Raw genomic sequence first — 17,910 nt, 5'->3', positions numbered from 1 at the left:
TTTATTTGTAGATTGTAATCAGTAAAAAATAGTGTGGTAGATAAAAACATTAGAAAGGAAATAAGTTGCACCAAAAAACTTTAACATTTTCAGGCTCACGCTGACGCTGACGCTCATGCCGGGGGTATCGCTATAGCTCTCTGTTCTTCGAACAGGCGAGCTAAAAATGGCACCGTTGGAAGGCTAATAATCAATTTACTTGAAAACAAATGTTTAAAAGTTGTAAAATGTCGTAGCCATTGAATCATAACAACGCCTTTTAGCAGGACTCGGAGTTTAATGTAGCGGTTCCAATGGTACCATTTTTACCTGCGACATAACACAGGTTTACAAGAGCTCGACATGGTTGTTGTTTTTGTTGTGGTTCTTGTTGGGGGTTGATTTTTGAAATGTGCACCCATTGGTCAGACAGCTGCCAGACCCCACCCACATTTGTCGCTTGACTCCACCCACCATGGCATCCAGACTAAATAATACGGCTGCCATCTTGGTTTTCTGGTGGGCCGAAGACATCAGGCCTGTTGGTCTCTGCCGATTATACGCTGCCTGGGTTGTTGCATCAGATTCCCATTAGCTTTGTTTGGGTCGAGCGGTACTCATGATGAGGGACCCCAAAAAATCCAATCGTATGTCGAATAAAAATTATTAGGAAGGTTTATTCAAGCCCGTCAGCAAACACGACACGCGTCTCACTAAAAAAAATATAACGTGACAGTTTTTGAACGGCCCCATCTTGGGGTGAAACAATTCCTAACTGAGTGGCGAATCAGCTCGTTCTGATATACAGTGGGGAGAACAAGTATTTGATACACTGCCGATTTTGCAGGTTTTCCCACTTACAAAGCACGGAGAGGTCTGTAATTTTTATCATAGGTACACTTCAACTGTGAAAGACGGAATCTACAACAAAAATCCTGAAAATCACATTGTATGATTTTTAAATAATTAATTTGCATTTTATTGCATGAAATAAGAACTTGATACATCAGAAAAACAGAACTTAATATTTGGTACAGAAACCTTTGTTTGCAATTACAGAGATCAGACGTTTCCTATAGTTCTTAACCAGGTTTGCACAGACTGCAGCAGGGATTTTGGCCCACTCCTCCATACAGATCTTCTCCAGATCCTTCAGGTTTCGGGGCTGTCGCTGGGCAACACAGACTTTCAGCTCCCTCCCAAGATTTTCTATTGGGTTCAGGTCTGGAGACTGGCTCGGCCACTCCAGGACCTTGAGATGCTTCTTTGGGAGCCACTCCTTAGTTGCTCTGGCTGTGTGTTTCGGGTCGTTGTCATGCTCGAAGACCCAGCCACGCCCCATCTTCAATGCTCATGTTGAGGGAAGGAGGTTGTTGGCAAAGATCTCGCGATACATGGCCCCATCCATCCTCCCCTCAATACGGTGCAATCGCCCTGTCCCCTTTGCAGAAAAGCATCCCCAAAGAATGATGTTTCCACCTCCATGCTTCACGGTTGGGATGGTGTTCTTGGGGTTGTACTCATCCTTCTTCTTCCTCCAAACATGGCGAGTGAAGTTCAAACCAAAAAGCTCTATTTTGGTCTCATCAGACCATGACCTTCTCCCATTCTTCCTCTGGATCATCCAGATGGTCATTGGCAAACTTCAGACGGGCCTGGACATGCGCTGGCTTGAGCAGCGGGACCTTGCGTGCGCTGCAGGATTTTAATCCATGACGGCGTAGTGTGTTACTTATGGTTTTCTTTGATACTGTGGTCCCAGCTCTCTTCAGGTCATTGAACAGGTCTTGGTGCATGGAGCCCCAGACCGAGGGAGATTGACTGTTATCTTGAACTTTTTCCATTTTCTAATAATTGTGCCAACAGTTGGTGCCTTCTCACCAAGCTGCTTGCCTATTGTCCTGTAGCCCATCCCAGCCTTGTGCAAGTCTCCAATTTTGTCCCTGATGTCCTTAGACAGCTCTCTGGTCTTGCCCATTGTGGAGAGGTTGGAGTCTGATTGATTGAGTGTGGACAGCTGTCTTTTATGCAGATAACGAGTTCAAACAGGTGCAGTTAATACAGGTAATGAGTGGAGAATGGGAGGGCTTCTTAAAGACAAAACTAACAGGTCTGTGAGAGCCGGAATTCTTACTGGTTGGGAGGTGATCAAATACTTATTTCATGCAATAAAATACAAATTAATTATTTAAAAATCATACAATGTGATTTTCAGGATTTTTGTTGTAGATTCCGTCTTTCACAGTTGAAGTGTACCTTTGATAAAAATTACAGACCTCTACGTGCTTTGTAAGTGGGAAAACCTGCAAAATCGGCAGTGTATCAAATACTTGTTCTCCCCACTGTAACTGTGGCGGAGGCTGACATGGATGAGAGGTGTCGAGTTAATATTTTAATAGCCCATTAAATGTGTGTTTCCCAATCACGCTGTCCATTTTTTAAGAGCGCTGTAATTGCGTGTTTCCCAATCGGCCCGTTACCGGATTTTGTCGCAGGTTGTGACCGCAGTGCGGTCATTCCTGTTAATATTCTGCGACAAGAGGAACCCTTTAGAATGAAGCATGATGGACACCGAAGGAGCACACAAATTATATGTAGTAATACTTCTTGAAGCAATAGAAAATATATATATAAGAGTACATGGGAGGAGCACACAAACAACAACAACAACAACAACAACAACCACAGCCATGACAACAGCAACAATTACGCCAACAACAACAATCAACATCTTTGATGTGAGGGATCTCTCCGGGTCACTCCCATGAGATCCGTCAGCTATCTCCATGCTGCAGGCCTGGACGAACAGAACTGACCGGGGCTAATAAACAACAACATCCACAGTTATAAAAGATCCATTTTTACCTCCACCACTGAAGGTGAAGGAGGTTATGTTTTCACCCCTTTGTCTGTTTCTTTGTTTGTCTGTGTGCAGGATATCTCAAAAAGTTGAAGAACGATTTGGATGAAATTTTGTGGGCAGGTTGGGTGTGTGAGACAAGGACGAACTGATTAGATTTTGGTGAAGATTCGGATCTGGATCCGACTACGAGGAATTTTTAAAGTGATTCTTCACCATTGAGAGATCGGGCTCAAAAAAGATAAATAGCACGATATCTCAAAAATGTATTTGGCCAGATATGTTCTCGTGGATCAGGCATTGCGGGGTGGAGGTATGTGCTCTACCTAGTGAACTTCTAGTTTTTAATGTGTTTCACTTCATTTTACATACTCATTGAGACACAGACAGACATGTTTGTGAAGTACAACATGCTATCCTTTGATTAAACCAGTCATCGAACGGACAGGTCTTATATGCTCGTCTCTTCCATGAGCACAGCAAACATTTCCAGTATATTTTTGATTTAAACTTGATTTTAGTACCATTAACAGGATGGCTTTTAAATCTTTGTAAAAGTACCAAAGATTAAAAAAAATAACATATTACACATACATCAACAGAAAGCTAAAATGTCTTTTCTGTTCGTAAATAATGTCTGGGGGGTGGGGGGGGGGCTTGAGTGGAAGCTCTTCATTGCACTAACACCAGATTGATCCATGTACAGATTAATATTCATGATTTGATGAATATTCTCTTCTTCATGAATATTCCACTAACAAATTCCCTTCTCAGCTTATGTTCAACACCTTTCCCAACAATATTTACAACTGTTAAGTTATATCCAATCAGCAACATAACAGAAGCTTGGAAAGTTTTCTTGTCTCGTAATTCTATATTAAATTCCAACTCGAGATAAGAAAGATTTACATTCATTTTGCAAGGCCAGTTAAGGCAGCTCTTTGGTTTGCCAGGTAGTACGTACCTCGAGCGAAAAAACAAATGTGTCTTCGTACCTGGTGATGTATTTTTGGTAAATGTTCGATTCTTCCGTCACCCCAGATTCCAAAAGGCCATTGCTGAAAACACAAAGCAAGAGGAGGGTAAATTTGATTGAAATACAATCAACGAGCACAATGATGCACAGGTGAAACGCAGAAAGGGCTGTCAAAGTGCGTCATACACTGTGATGTCACATCACGGAACTAGTACACTGAACAGACCAGGACACAACAGGACAAAAGGAACAGCAGAGAGAGAGGGGTGGGGAACCAAGAGCAGAGTGAAGGCCAAAACAGAACGAGGCGAACAAACAATGGGTGTGGGGAGGAATGAGGGGGCATGAGAGGATGCATGAGGTGGACAAGGTAGATACAGAAGGAAACTTTCAGAAGCAAAAACTGGAAATTTGGAAGGAGGAGGGCTTGGGGTGGGGTGAGGGGGTGAGGGGGTAGGGGTTAATGAGTGTAGAAAAGATAACGATTTTGAATTGGGGATGATCTGAGATGGTGGTGAACAGCTGTCTCGAAGATCTGGAGGGAAGAATGAGATCGAGAAGAATGTGGAAGTTGGTTGCACAGGTGGGGGAAAAAAAACAGGAACAAATGAGTGGAGGTGACTTGTGATTCTGGATTTTGGGAGGTCCACTAGAAGGGGGTTGATGGTGGACCGTGTGTGCCTTGCAGAAACCTGGGCAGGGGGGGGGGGTGAAGCATGGAAAGAGCAGAGAGTGCAAGACCAGAAAGGAGGCGGTAGAAGATGGAGACACTATCGAACGATCTGCGATAGCGAAGTGGCAGGCCCATGAACTCAGCTTCATCGTGGGAGATTCCAATGATCTTAAAGGCTTAGGTTTCTATGGTGTCAAGCTTAGCAAGATGTGAGGCAGCGAGGCCAGCCCAGATGGGAGAGCAGTACCCCATCAAGCTGCGGATGAAAGCCTTGTAGGCGGATCGGAGTTCATGAGTGCCAAGGAAGGACTTTGTATGACGGAGGATGACCAGTCTGCAGCTGGCTTTGGAGGCCAACTTTGAAAGGTGGACATTGTGAAGTTGGCAGTAATGAAAGCCAGAGGATCGAGGTTGGGGAAAAGTGGCACCAGGTACATGACAATGTTGGTGAGTTCAATGCCTTGCCGTACCCCACAGCAATTCCTCCATGTGCCAACCACAGGTAACTATACCCAGATGAATAACATGACAATATGACATTCCGGAACAACAAACAACCACCGGTATGAAATCCCAGGTATTTTCCAGGCAAAATGCTTTGATGTACTTTCCTACGATAAAAATTCAGTGTTTCAAATTAAATAATTTAAAACACAACCCATTCACTTATATTTGATTATTTAGAAATGGCCAACTCAACAACAACAAAAAAATTCCGAGTCGTTGCAACTCGAGGGGGCATCGTCCGACTATAGCTGCCTGTGGGGTTTGGCACTGAGGAATCACTGCGGGGTATCACAACGCTTTAAACTCACCAACATTGTCATGTGCCTGTTGCCACTTTTACCCCACCTCAATCCCCTGACATTCAATACTGTCAACTTCACAATGTCCAAAGAACACTGATAAATCGAGAGTCGAAAATGTTCAGATTCTCACTGAGCAATAGGGCACTTCTGAAATGATGTAATCCACCCCAGATCGCAAGGCACGCATGTGCGGAAACCTCTAGTAACGAAGTAAGTCAGGACAGCCTGGACATGTTTCATGCCTCCACGATAAGGATTGTAGAATGAAATGACTAAAAAAACTTTTAAAGAAGCCGAAAGTACTTGTCAGCATACCCGCGAGAAAGTGGTGTGCCTCTGCACAACGAAAGAGTTGGAGAACATCCTGATCAAGTCATCCAAGAAGTTGATATGTTGCAGTCCGTACCGCATAAACCCCTGACAATATGGGGCCATGAAAGGCTGAAGGGTCGTAGATCGGCACGTTCTAACCAAACCTCCGTGCTTCTTAACAATGATGAGAAGGTCATATCTGGGGCTTGTCGATGTACAGGGTAAGTTTAAAATGATGAAATTTACTCTTAATCATGTTTGGGAGGTGGGATGTTGGGAGTGGGGGTTGTATGGGCAGTAAGTGCTGAAATAAATCGCTATCATGGTTGATTCCAGAATCACAAGAGAAATTGTCCGTGTGTGTGTGTGTGTGTGTGTGTGTGTGTGTGTGTGTGTGTGTGTGTGTGTGTGTGTGTGTGCCTCCAGCTATTTGTAACAACAGGAAATGACAAGTCTGGAGATGGCGATGGTTCACGAGCAATGTACACGGTTCGCCTTTTTTTTTTTTTTTGACCTTCGAGGGGACGCCACGGGCAAACTGGCGGGAATCGGGAAAAACGTAAATGATGAAAGTTGTAGTACTCGAAGAGCACTACTTGCATACCAACTTTCATTCGAAACAGTTGAAAACCCTAGGAGCTCGATGCCCAATTTATTGATTTTTTTTGACATTTTCTAAGTTCGTGACCTTATGACCTTGACCTTGGGACGAAAATGAAAAATCGAGCTCCGTGCGGCTATGCAGGTGCCATTGGGCTAACCAAATACCAAAACCCCTGCCAGATTCGACAAACCCCCTCGGAGAAGATGTAACTTGAAACTGGCTACCCCCCCAAAAAACACATGTTTTTGGGGTGTGGCTCCGCCCATAATGGACGCAGCATGCCTATTCTCCGTAAAACACAACTAGATAATTATACAAACCACGCACCCTAATTTTATCAAGATCCGATCAAAACCCACGGAGCTATGCTTGGGACAGACACACACACACACCCATAACGAATATAGTGGTCACTTACTGACTCGTGAACCAATAGGAACCAGACTCGTCTCTTCCACAGATATTTCTCGTATTCCTACATTCTCAAGAGTCCGATTTGCATTTCGGAACAAGACAATTATGGTTAACTCGCCGAAACCCCGTCACAGACGGATTCTGTTGCATGAGCCCAATATGACAACCAGTGGCGTCTCTAGTAAGAGCCAGATCCCAGTCCATGTACTCCATGGCCTTATCTAATGAGGCCTACAAAACGTCCTTGTACACGACATTTTTGGTGTACACTACTCCTTGTGAAGACGTCCCCTGATTTGTGCACGTGTCTACTTTGACGTACAAACACAGTGTCAAAACTTCTCAGGTCACAGTACCGAGAAAAACGTGACATGACTGCTAGGAGCACAAAATTGGTCCTTCAGTATTAATATATAGAAGATACAATGTTTCTTGTTGCATTTTTTGTGTCAAATTCACATTCTGAAGTAGTCAGCATGTGCAGAAGACGGTTTTACATTGCAGACGCTATTTTCAAAGAGTGGAATTGCACCTCTCAGCGGTAACGGTCTGTCGAGGACAGACGTAATGACGTCAGCGAATGACCGATGATGTCATGACGTCCTGACGCCTCTCAGCGGTGACGTCACACGCCGCCATGTAAACGAATGTAAAACGAAAAGTGTTTATTCTGCTTCATAGTTGAAAGTTGACTATTGCCACGATGTGCGATGCACTCTTACAGGTACGAAGTTTCTTTCAGTCCAGGTCACAGTACCGAGAAAAACGTGACGCGACCGCTAGGAGGAGCACAAAATTGGTCCTTCAGTATTAATATATAGATACAATGTTTCTTGTTACATTTTTTTGTATCAAATTCACATTCTGAGGGAGTCAGCATGTGCATAGGAGGGCTTTACATTGCAGACACTATTTTCGAGGAGTGGAATTACACCTCTCAGCGGTGACGGTCTGTCGAAGACAGACGTGATGACGTCAGCGAATGACCGATGATGTCATGACGTCCTGACGCCTCTCAGCGGTGACGTCACACGTCGCCATGTAAACGAATGTAAAACGAAAAGTGTTTATTCTGCTTCAGAGTTGAAGGTTGACTATTGCCACGATGTGCGATGCACTCTTACAGGTACGAAGTTTCTTTGAGTCCAGGTCACAGTACCGAGAAAAACATGACTCGACCGTGAGGAGGAGCACAAAATTGGTCCTTCTTAATATATAGATCATTTCAAAATGTTCACTCTTTCGCTTAAGTGCTGGAAACTGTGTTTAAAAGAAGATTTGAATCACAGATTTCATACTAGCAATGGCAGGTTAAAAGTGTCAGTCGAGCAGAACCGAATCACTGTAAACACAAACACAGCGCATGCGCAAAAGGCCTCATTTAGCATTCATACGTCATTTTGAAAGTCGTGTACTCCATGTCCCCCTGCATCATTCACAAGACCTGCAATGTGCATTTCATGGAAACAGATCTCACGCCCAATGTCCCATGTGATGTCACAGTTAACAACGCACCTTGACAACCGTCGCGCAATAAATAAATAAATAAATAAATAAATAAACAAGGCAATTTTTGACAAGGCATCTTTGCAAGTGGGAAGGCAAAAGATGATATAATGCAAAACTGCTTCGGTACCGTTGTAATTTCAATATCTACAGTATGCTTGTTCTGAAAACTAAAATCCACGTCACGCTAAGAGTGATGTCAATGCAAAATGGGAATCTATCATTCCACCTGAAGTTTGTAAACGATGGAATTGCACCTTTAAGTATGATATTCGAATCACCAATTACATGATAAAGGACCAGTCAATGCGTCGTATCACATTGGTATCTGATTTGAGGGGAAGTCAAAAGGTTTCCTCCCCCCCCCTCCAAACATGAAGGCGTGCTTCTGCGCACAGATGAGAGTCATTTTTGACGTCGTTACCAGCCAGTGTTGCACATTCCTCCAATTGGTGGGTGAGCTTCTTGATGATGTTGGAGTACAAGTTATTGCTCTTGGCTCTAGAATTTTTTTTTTAAAAAGAGGGGGAAAAAATCTTTTGACTCCTCCTCGTGCAGAATACGGTGAAAGCCACATTTTCCTGAGGAATTTATCCACATCCTCTGGCCGATTCACAAACCGAGTACTCGACACCGTGCCCGAGGTGATGGAGTCCGTGCGGGAGAACGAGGTCACCACTGGTGCTGGTTGTACTTGCATCGTCGGTGCCGGGGTGCTGGGAGTCGGGAAGTGGGCTTGAGTGGACGAGGTGATTGCACGGAGCGCCGCGATCCGCTCGACATTCTGAGAAATAGTACAAGTTGACAAATCATGCTTTTGCAATCACCGTGATCATCACACACTGTTTATGGTACTCACACTCTCACGATGTTTCTCTTTCTCTCTTCTCCCCCTTTCCCTCTGTTTCTCTATGTTGTTTGAGAGTGTTCATGGTAATGGAACGTCTGGAGGAGGTAACGTCGGATAATGTCTCGGAACGGTTAAATATCCGCGGTAATGTAATCCGCGGTAAAACCTCTGTTAGATTAAGTTAAATCGTGGGCTACAAGCATAAAATATTAATTACCTGATGCTGGACTGCCGGATTGAGTGACTTTTGAACACAATTGAAGTCATACGCCCACCATTCATAGTGGTACGGTACCGGTTTGAAAGGGTCAAAACCACGAAGAAAGGAGCCCAACAGATGATCCGAGCAGTCATTGAATCGGTCAATTATTCATTCGGTCAGTAAATTTACAGCAATGTAACACGATAAATCTTCCCATTGTGAGGTTTTCGATTACAACAAATGTCATTATTTTTCGGATGCTCCAATTAATCAAATATATATCCTGGAATGCTTCATGCGTTACATTATGGGGAACAAGTGATAATGTGGAGGACATTCCAGATGAATGAATGCATGTCAATGTTAAATCATTTTTTACATCCTCGTGGAGGATCTCGAAGTCTTTACTCACGTTGTTGTTCTTGTGGACTTTTTTTGTTTCACAGCCTACAGTTTTCATCGAAACTTCTTGAAATTTGGCATATATATGTAAAAATACCCTCCGCAGACAGTAACCATCTCCGATTTTGAAAATTCCTCCTAGGAAAAAAAAGTTATGACGTCAAAATATCTCCGCTAATGGAAATCACCTAAAAAAAGTATCTCCGAAACTGGGTAAGCTTTTTGAATTCTGTTTGCGGGAATCGAACAGGGCATTAGCAGAGATGAATTACCGCACATATGATACATCACTATGATGTCATATCAACTTTTATGACGTCATTCCTATTTTTTGACATTTTTTTGTTTCACAACCCAGAGTTTTCATCGGATCTTCGTGATACTTCCCATGTATATGCAGAAAGCCCACGCGCAGGCAGTAACCATCTCCGATTTTGGAAATTCTTCCTAGAAAAAAGTTGACGTCATAATATCGCCGCTAATGGAAATCGCCTATACCATTATCTCCGAAACTAGGCGAGCTGTTTGAATTTTGTTTGCGGGAATCAAGCCGGGCATTAGCACAGATAATTTATCACAAACACGTCATATTCGTTTTTGTGACGTCATCATTAAGAGGATGAGGATCTTAGCTCATTTGAGCTTGTTTTTTTTTTACTGTGTGTGATATATATATATATATATATATATATATATATATATATATATATATATATATATATATATATATATATATATATATATATATATATGACTCCTCCCACACTCCTCTAGCCGAAGTAGCTGTAAAAAACAACCCAAGAAGACCTACACAAGGTAAGCCCTATGCTGTTTTGAACCCTTCCCAGAGTTCCTCCACAATGATAAAGACGTTCACACAGAGTGCACACATGATAATCCCAATGCTACACACCCCCTCAGCGACCAGATTGGTTTCATCACTTATTACCTGGTCTTTATGATTGCTGAGGAACTCTGAGAAGGGTTCAAAACAGCGAAGCGCTTACCTTGTGTAGGTCTTCTTGGGTTGCTTTATGCAGCTACTTTGGCTGGAGGAGTGTGGGAGGAGTCAATCGTTTATATATAATCCTAGCCACCTGGGTGTAGTCGATTAGGTGAGAGCTGATTGGCTAGTCCCTCCATTCACAGGTGAGGAATGTGGGTGGGTCTTTATTTCCATTTAAAATATATATATATATATATATATATATATATATATATATATATATATATATATATATATATATATATGTAATGAGTGTGTACGCTTCTCCACAACCCCCCTCCCTCTCCACCGACCCTCCCCTCACACAATTAGTACACAACTAAGCATTGTATGCTCATCCATCCATCCTTCTCTCGCTCCTTCTTTCATTGTCTCCACACATATCGCACTACGTCCCGATTGGGCAAAATAAATGACAACTCAAGTCCATTTCTGTATACAAAATGGATCACTCATTTATTACATAGCTTCATATCCTTACTATAATTCACAGACCAGTGTTTGTGGGTTTGTTTGTGGGTTTGTTTGTCAGGCTACTCCTCCGAGAGTTCTGGGCCACTTACATCCAGACTTGCTACAGAGAATCAGAATGACCCCAATTAATGTATAGGGGTGTTTTTATCTTTGCCAGTGGTCTTGGGGGGTGCGAGGAAGGGGTGGGGTGCACAAATTCTCAATGTAAACGTGTATCGTGTAGCGCCACCTTGAGGTGGTGAAGGGTATTACAAATCTCCACCGTTTACAGTGCAGTATTCCTGTCCTCATGTTTTGCAGTGCAGTGAGGTATTTTGAATTGTAAGCAGTCGGTATGTTTTTACTTCATGCACATTTATTTTTCCTCTATGGAGCTGTCATTTGCCTATTCACCGCCCAAATAAAGGTATGCGCCAGAAGAACGTGTTGTATGCTTGGAACAAGAACACCCATTGGGCGGGTACTCTGCTTGGATATTAAACGACATCGGTATGCAATATAGTTTGGTGTGAGTGTAGATGGTAGTCTGGATTTTTGACCCTGTCAAAACCACTGCTGTTGTTTTGGAGTCCAGTAAAACCTGAAGGAATTCTCCAGGTCGACAAAAAAATAACTTGTAGTTTGGACAATTTGTATGTAAAAGGGGAAAACACAAACAAAAATGCACCAGCAACGATCAATTGCCTTGAAGGTAAAGCCAGGCCTGATGTTTTGGCTCCAGAATAGTTTCCATACATGACTACACATACAATGTTTCATCATCATCATCATCATCATCATCATCATCATCATCATCATCATCATCATCATCATCATCCTGCTCCATTCAGACTGGCAGTTGTCCCTTAAGGCCCGGTCACACCTTGACGTTTTAGCCAACGTATGCCGATTTTTGAATTTTTTTTCTAAAACGCTGGCACATGTTGAATATGTTATTGGTAAGTTTTGATAACATTGAGAGCACGCTGAAAAACACTGCCATACGTCGTTGTACGCTGGCTTTAAACGTTGTACTTTTTGGTTGTCCTCAAATTTTTTCATGCTTGAAATTTCACGACGTATGCCGGCGTATGACTCGCACATTCCGCTACGCTGGCTACAATTGTATGCACGGTCTGCGATCGTTGACAGATGTCAACACATGCTACTTGTAAGTTAATCATAAGTTGAGACACGCCGAGGTAATGTTTAGCGTACCCAAAACTTATTTCTAACCTATGATTAACGTGTTGTTGGCACGTTACGCGATCGTTGCCACACATCGACAGACGTTACTTTTAAGTTACTCATAGGCTGAAAGACGTCGGTATAATGGATCGTCCTTGCGTCAGCGTCCACGGCCACGGCCAGGACACTTATTTGCAGCATTCTTCAAACTTTTCTTCGGCATGACGAGGATGCTCACACTTCAATGTCTAGCTTGGCTATGATTCCAATTGTCCATCGGCAGCGTCTATTTAAAATAGTCGAGTTTGAGCGTTTTAACATGTTCAGAAGAAACGCTTCAAATTTCCAAACCCCAGCGTCAAAAAAACAAAGGCGAGTGACAGCAATTTAAATAGTTCATTGTAAACAATGAAAATAGCTGAGTGGTACCGTTTAAAAGTCGTTGAGTGTAAAAAAAAATCAAATTGTTGAGCGCAAGCGTCTACTTTCAATAGTGGAGATGCAGCCATTTAAATCGTTGAGTGGCAGCCTATGAATAGCAAACCCTACGTCACCGGCAAAGATAAACTGCCGCACGATATGGATAAGTTAGGCTATCGTTGGGCATAGTTTGTGAACGCCGGCTTCACGATAATTATTCGTTGTTATATCGTATCTATAAGTAATCAAAGCGCTCTATGCACATTATTAGTTCATTGTGCATTTGTCCAACCCGTTATGAATAGACCTAAATCGTAAAAACAAGCTATAGCTCATTGTTGAAAAAGCCCCATAAAAAATTAGCCAAGAAGAACTTCGAACAATGGTGCAAAGATGTCTCCTACCCGTGGACACGCGGACGCAAGGAGGATCCATCATAACCCACACCCTCCCCTCACACTCACCTACTACTGCCAACATGAACAAACTACTTCTAATACTTATACTAATACTAATACTGATACTGTTACTGCTGACATGGACATCGACTCAAAAAGGACTCGAAAACACTGTTGGGTTCCCCTTTTATGAACACCATTTTTATATACCAATTCCCAAAACCGCTGGGAACACGTCTTTATATGGCAGTTGTAAGTTAGAAACACGTTCATTTATTTTTTTTTGTCGACCGGAAGACGTCATTGGAATACGTCTACATACGTCGATGTGTGTTGGGACTACGTAAAGAATTGGTTCAAAGCACGTCAAACATAAGTTAGAAATAAGTTTCACGTAAAAAAGACATTACCGCGACGTGTTTCGACTTGTGAGTAGCTTATAAGTAGCCTTTGTGGACGTGTGTAAGCGTCCGCATATCGTGTGTACAACCTATCCCCATCGCATGCGGAACGTGTGTCATACGCCGAGTACGTCGTAAAATTTTGAACATGTTTAAAATTTCTTGACGTACTCTACTTACTACGACGTATGATAGCGTACTTTAGCGTTGTACTCACGTATACCAAACTTACTCATACCGTATTTGACGTGCCCCAACGTTTTAGACACATTTTTCTTAGGTCGGCATACGCTGGCAAGATCGCCAAGGTGTGACCGCGACGTTGACACTTCCATTTCTACGGCAGTTATGATTCGAATTGTTGTGCGTCAGCCTTTTAATAGGCTACGTCACGACATCGTCGGCGATGCGTGCAATGCGCTATGTCTCAGTTAGACTATCGTTGGGCATCGGTTGTGTAGGTCGACAACAGGTTCAGCATTCGTTGGTATAAGTTATCTATAACACAACGAAACGTTCTGTGTCCGTTACCAATGCGTTATACATAAGACCAAGTCGCTATGAATACGTCCGAATCTTAAAAAAAAACATCAAAAGTTCAACGTAAGCCAGCGTTTTACATACATTTTAATACGTTGCCATCGCTGGCTAAACGTCAAGGTGTGACCGGGCCTTAAGCAGTTTCTTTGGCTGGGGTTTCAATCCTGGATGGATTGCCATTTTGATGCATCAAAACTCGATACTCGACTGATCATGCCGGAAGTTGTCATTTGTTCATGGTGCAGGCGATAGCTAGCCTACTCTTCTCGAAGGACACCGTGGGATCTTTAATGTCCACCAATGGCAGGCAGACGGGTCCCCTGGTTTAATGGCCATCGAAGGGACGGCCTACACATTGATGCATCGCCCTGCATGCCAAACACCGGGATGGCAGTTTGTCGCTGAGCCAAGAATCAACACTAGGCTAGACAGCTCAGAGACGAGTGTGACAATGTGTACTGGGGGTTTAATACCCTCGGAAGGAAAAAGGTTGCCTTGAGGACATCATGTGCCCAACATAGAAGGTGAGACGCATCATTTTATCATTGCTGAAAATGTGGGCAATGATGAAAATGATGCGTCACACCTTCCATCATGGGTATATTAATCCTCCTGCTTCTCAACCTTTTCCTCCTCCTAATACCCTTCCCCTCTTCTTCTTCTCCTTCCTTCCTCCCATCCTTCTTCCTCTCCCTCCCATCGTTGTGTTCCTCCTCCCCGAGGATATTTAACATCTTACACATTTTGCCTGCGTAGTGCTGTATGAAGAGCACTCGACGGTCCAAATGTTGGGCATGGACCTTGCCCTACGAGACAATTACTCGAGTTGATGGAGACATTTTGCACTTCTCCAAATCTCTTTGGATGGTGATCCATGTCAATTACCTGTTGGAATCGCTCTCTGCATCTTCGATTCCTTTTGGTTGAAGTTTGCTTTATTTATTTAAATTCATCCATATACGTGATTGTCTAATCCACTCATTATGCAAGTGATACGCAGGGGCTGTGGAACATATTTATTTATCTTTGCTAGTCTTTCTTCTTTTTTTCTGCTCTTAAAAGATTGTTCTTCCATGTTCACTCATTTTCTCACTTTCCCTGTCTTTTCGTCCCTTTCCTTCTTTCGATCTCAGCCAGTAAAGGTTTTTGTTGTTTTTTAAAAATAGTTTTTCAACTCCTGTGTTCAAACTTTTCTTAAACTTAAAGGGCTTGTATGACAGGATGACTATGAGCAATTTTTTTATCGTTTTGAAATTACCTGGATGTCATATTTAGATGGTCTACCAACACGGCCTGTGCGGAAAGCGATGGCTCCCCCCATCCCAGGTGATGCCCCTTCCTCGCCAGGACGAAACAAATGCAGGAAGCGCACGTTCTCAAGGTCGTAGCGGGATGTGCGTCGGGAAGAACCTCGTCCACGAACCGAACCCTGAGAACTTGTGAGATTTATATGGGGGTTGTAGAATAATATGATGATGGAATATTGGTGAATAAATCAAGAAACAATAATTTTAATCGATCAACCTCACACAACAAACATGATGAGACAAATTAGGTCATTAAATGGACATCTATCATCCCATTGATTAGTTATGAATGACCGCCTACTCCACAAATCGCGCATGCTCTTTTATCCAACTTTTTCTTGTGCCTTTCTTTCATTTGTATAATTGTTGAAATAATGCACACCTTGATGGGCGTGATGGTGGCGGTGGGGTTTTAGGTGCGGTTACAGGTGGCTGGAGTGGTGACTCTGAAGGTAATGGTGATCCACACGGGTTAGTGTTAGGTGGGGAGTGGAAGCTCGATACAGTCGTCGGAGGTGAAGGACAGCGAGAGTCAGAGGAGGAGAGGTCTGGAGGTGCCGGTGAGGTGGAAATGTGATTTAGGGTTGCTTTCAAGAGGTCATCACGGGCAGTGGCTTCCAAGAGTCCAAACACACCAAGGAGATCACTCAGGTCAGCAAGAGAGGCTGGAGGCACGGATATTGAAAATACAAAGAAGAACATACCAAGTACTTTGTCTGGCAGTGATGTAATGAGCAAGCATCTGAACAACGCAATGTCAGCAACGTTTAAAAACAAATAAAAGTAGAAAGGCAAAAAAAAAAAAATTTAATCTCCAAATCCAATAAGATGAAAGAAACAGCCAAAGTACCAAATGTAATAAATGGCATCAATGAGGAAAGAAACTAAAGTGAGTTAAATCCTGAAAATCTGTTCGATTTTCCAACGTCATTGCACAAGTCTATTTTAAATATAAACGCCATGATGGTCCCAGTTTGGGGTGAGAGATTGATATACCGATGATAGTGTGACGCGAGAGGTGGATACTGAGCAGACATGCAGAAGGTATGGTGGGAAAACAACTTGATAATCTGGATAGCATCATTGGTTCATTAGCATCATTGGCAGTAGGGTAGCATCGTTGGCTGAGGGTGCAAGATATGCCACTGATGCAATGCCCTCTGTACGTTAGGGCAGGGATTTGTGCAGGGTGCCGGCGATAGCTCGCCCACTCTTCGGAAAAGTTTGATCTTGGTATACAGAATCAGCGTATGAAAAGGTGAACGTTTTCATGCCAGTAGGGGGTAGTGCATCCACCAAGGGATATTATAATCATACCTGAGCCATTGACCGTTTCACTCCTTGTCGTTTCTTTCTCGATTTCTGCAACAGCGTCACTGCTGGTGCTGGAAAGTTCTGCAGAAAGACACAAAATATGTAGCACAGCACTGCCAGAATCAGTCAACTGCCACCTGCAGGTCTCAAAACCTGCACACCCACCATCCCACCCTCTCCCCTGTAATCACAAACCCAACACCAGACAGTATGATGTCACAGCACACTATTGCAAAACATTGCAAGCACAACAGGAAGGCTACGTTACCACCAAGCTGGTGTTTTGTGGAAAATGGGGCACTCAGTCGGCAGGTCTAATTGGCGGGTTCTCTCCAGCAGCGTACGTGTGAGGACGACGGGGCACACAGTCTTTCTGATAGTAATGTAAAAAACACCGGGTCTGCATTTCAACCGTGGACGTTAAAGACCCCCATGGGATCTCTTGATAAAGAGTGGGCCATTGTGTGCTGGTACCCTTGTCAAATTTCTCACCAGTAGATCTCACGGCAGGGATTCTTAACCAGCCATTTACCCCCAACCCCATGAGCGACTTAAACTCATCGACTGGCCGACGCAATTTTTTGGGCAAAAAAAAATTAAAAAAAGAGAAAAGCACAACATTTATTATCCTCGTATTGTACAATAATAAACTGTGATCAAAGACAGTAGAACATATGACACTCATGTCAATCAATATGACACAATTAAAACACCAAAAACACGATCATCAATGGGATGTCCCATTTGGCCGGCTTGCTGCCTCCCCTCAACCAGTTGACCTTTTCGAGGAGTTGTTGTTGACAACACAACTCGCACGTCTTCGTCAGCTTTCAGGCGGTTCCCTTGCCTTCGTCTTCATCGCTACCGGGACTGAGAACCCGGTCTCACAGAGAAACGTGGTGACTAAAGGAACGACTACTTGGAAGGCACGTCGAGTGAGAAGTGGGAATGAATCTGCCAGTTTCTTCCAAAAATTCACTCCCACTCTTCCAAAAATCATTATTCAGACAATAGAGATTGGAAGATCAATCAGCTCTTCTTTCGCTGGGTCGTCATCATTCGTCTCAGTCAGATCAGTGGTGAACGGTCTCAATATCCATCGTTCTGCAGGAATCATGTCCATTGCAAGGTAACCAGTGAAATGATCTTTCTAGGTTTCCAAATGTGCGGTGACGTCTTCAGTGATCTTCGGTAACAGTCCAGGTTCTGGGATAAAAAATTGCACTCTTTTGGAATTGGTATATTTACCGTCAGCCATGGGATTTAGCATCTCCAAGGGGTAAATTTACCCCTGGT

General features: G+C 43.2%; 1 protein-coding gene across 1 annotated transcript in view; it reads right to left on the bottom strand.

Annotated features, from left to right (window-relative positions):
• LOC147016098 (uncharacterized) overlaps positions 1 to 17,910 on the bottom strand; it is a 209,224-nt gene that overhangs the window by 74,200 nt on the left and 117,114 nt on the right. Inside the window, exons 4-8 of the mRNA XM_085849143.1 lie at positions 16,618 to 16,695; positions 15,683 to 15,965; positions 15,252 to 15,429; positions 8,754 to 8,917; positions 3,835 to 3,897 (exon numbers count right to left, since the gene is read on the bottom strand). Coding sequence (XP_085705269.1) covers positions 3,835 to 3,897; positions 8,754 to 8,917; positions 15,252 to 15,429; positions 15,683 to 15,965; positions 16,618 to 16,695 — 766 coding nt within the window. The remainder of the gene's footprint in view (positions 1 to 3,834; positions 3,898 to 8,753; positions 8,918 to 15,251; positions 15,430 to 15,682; positions 15,966 to 16,617; positions 16,696 to 17,910) is intronic.

The sequence above is a fragment of the Eptatretus burgeri genome, chromosome 12 (genome assembly GCF_056783735.1).
Source record: "Eptatretus burgeri isolate ZD-2024b chromosome 12, Ebu_testis_v1, whole genome shotgun sequence".
NCBI lineage: Eukaryota > Metazoa > Chordata > Myxini > Myxiniformes > Myxinidae > Eptatretus > Eptatretus burgeri.
Note: the sequence above shows the minus strand (reverse complement) of the source record. Positions and strands in the feature narration are given on the sequence as shown.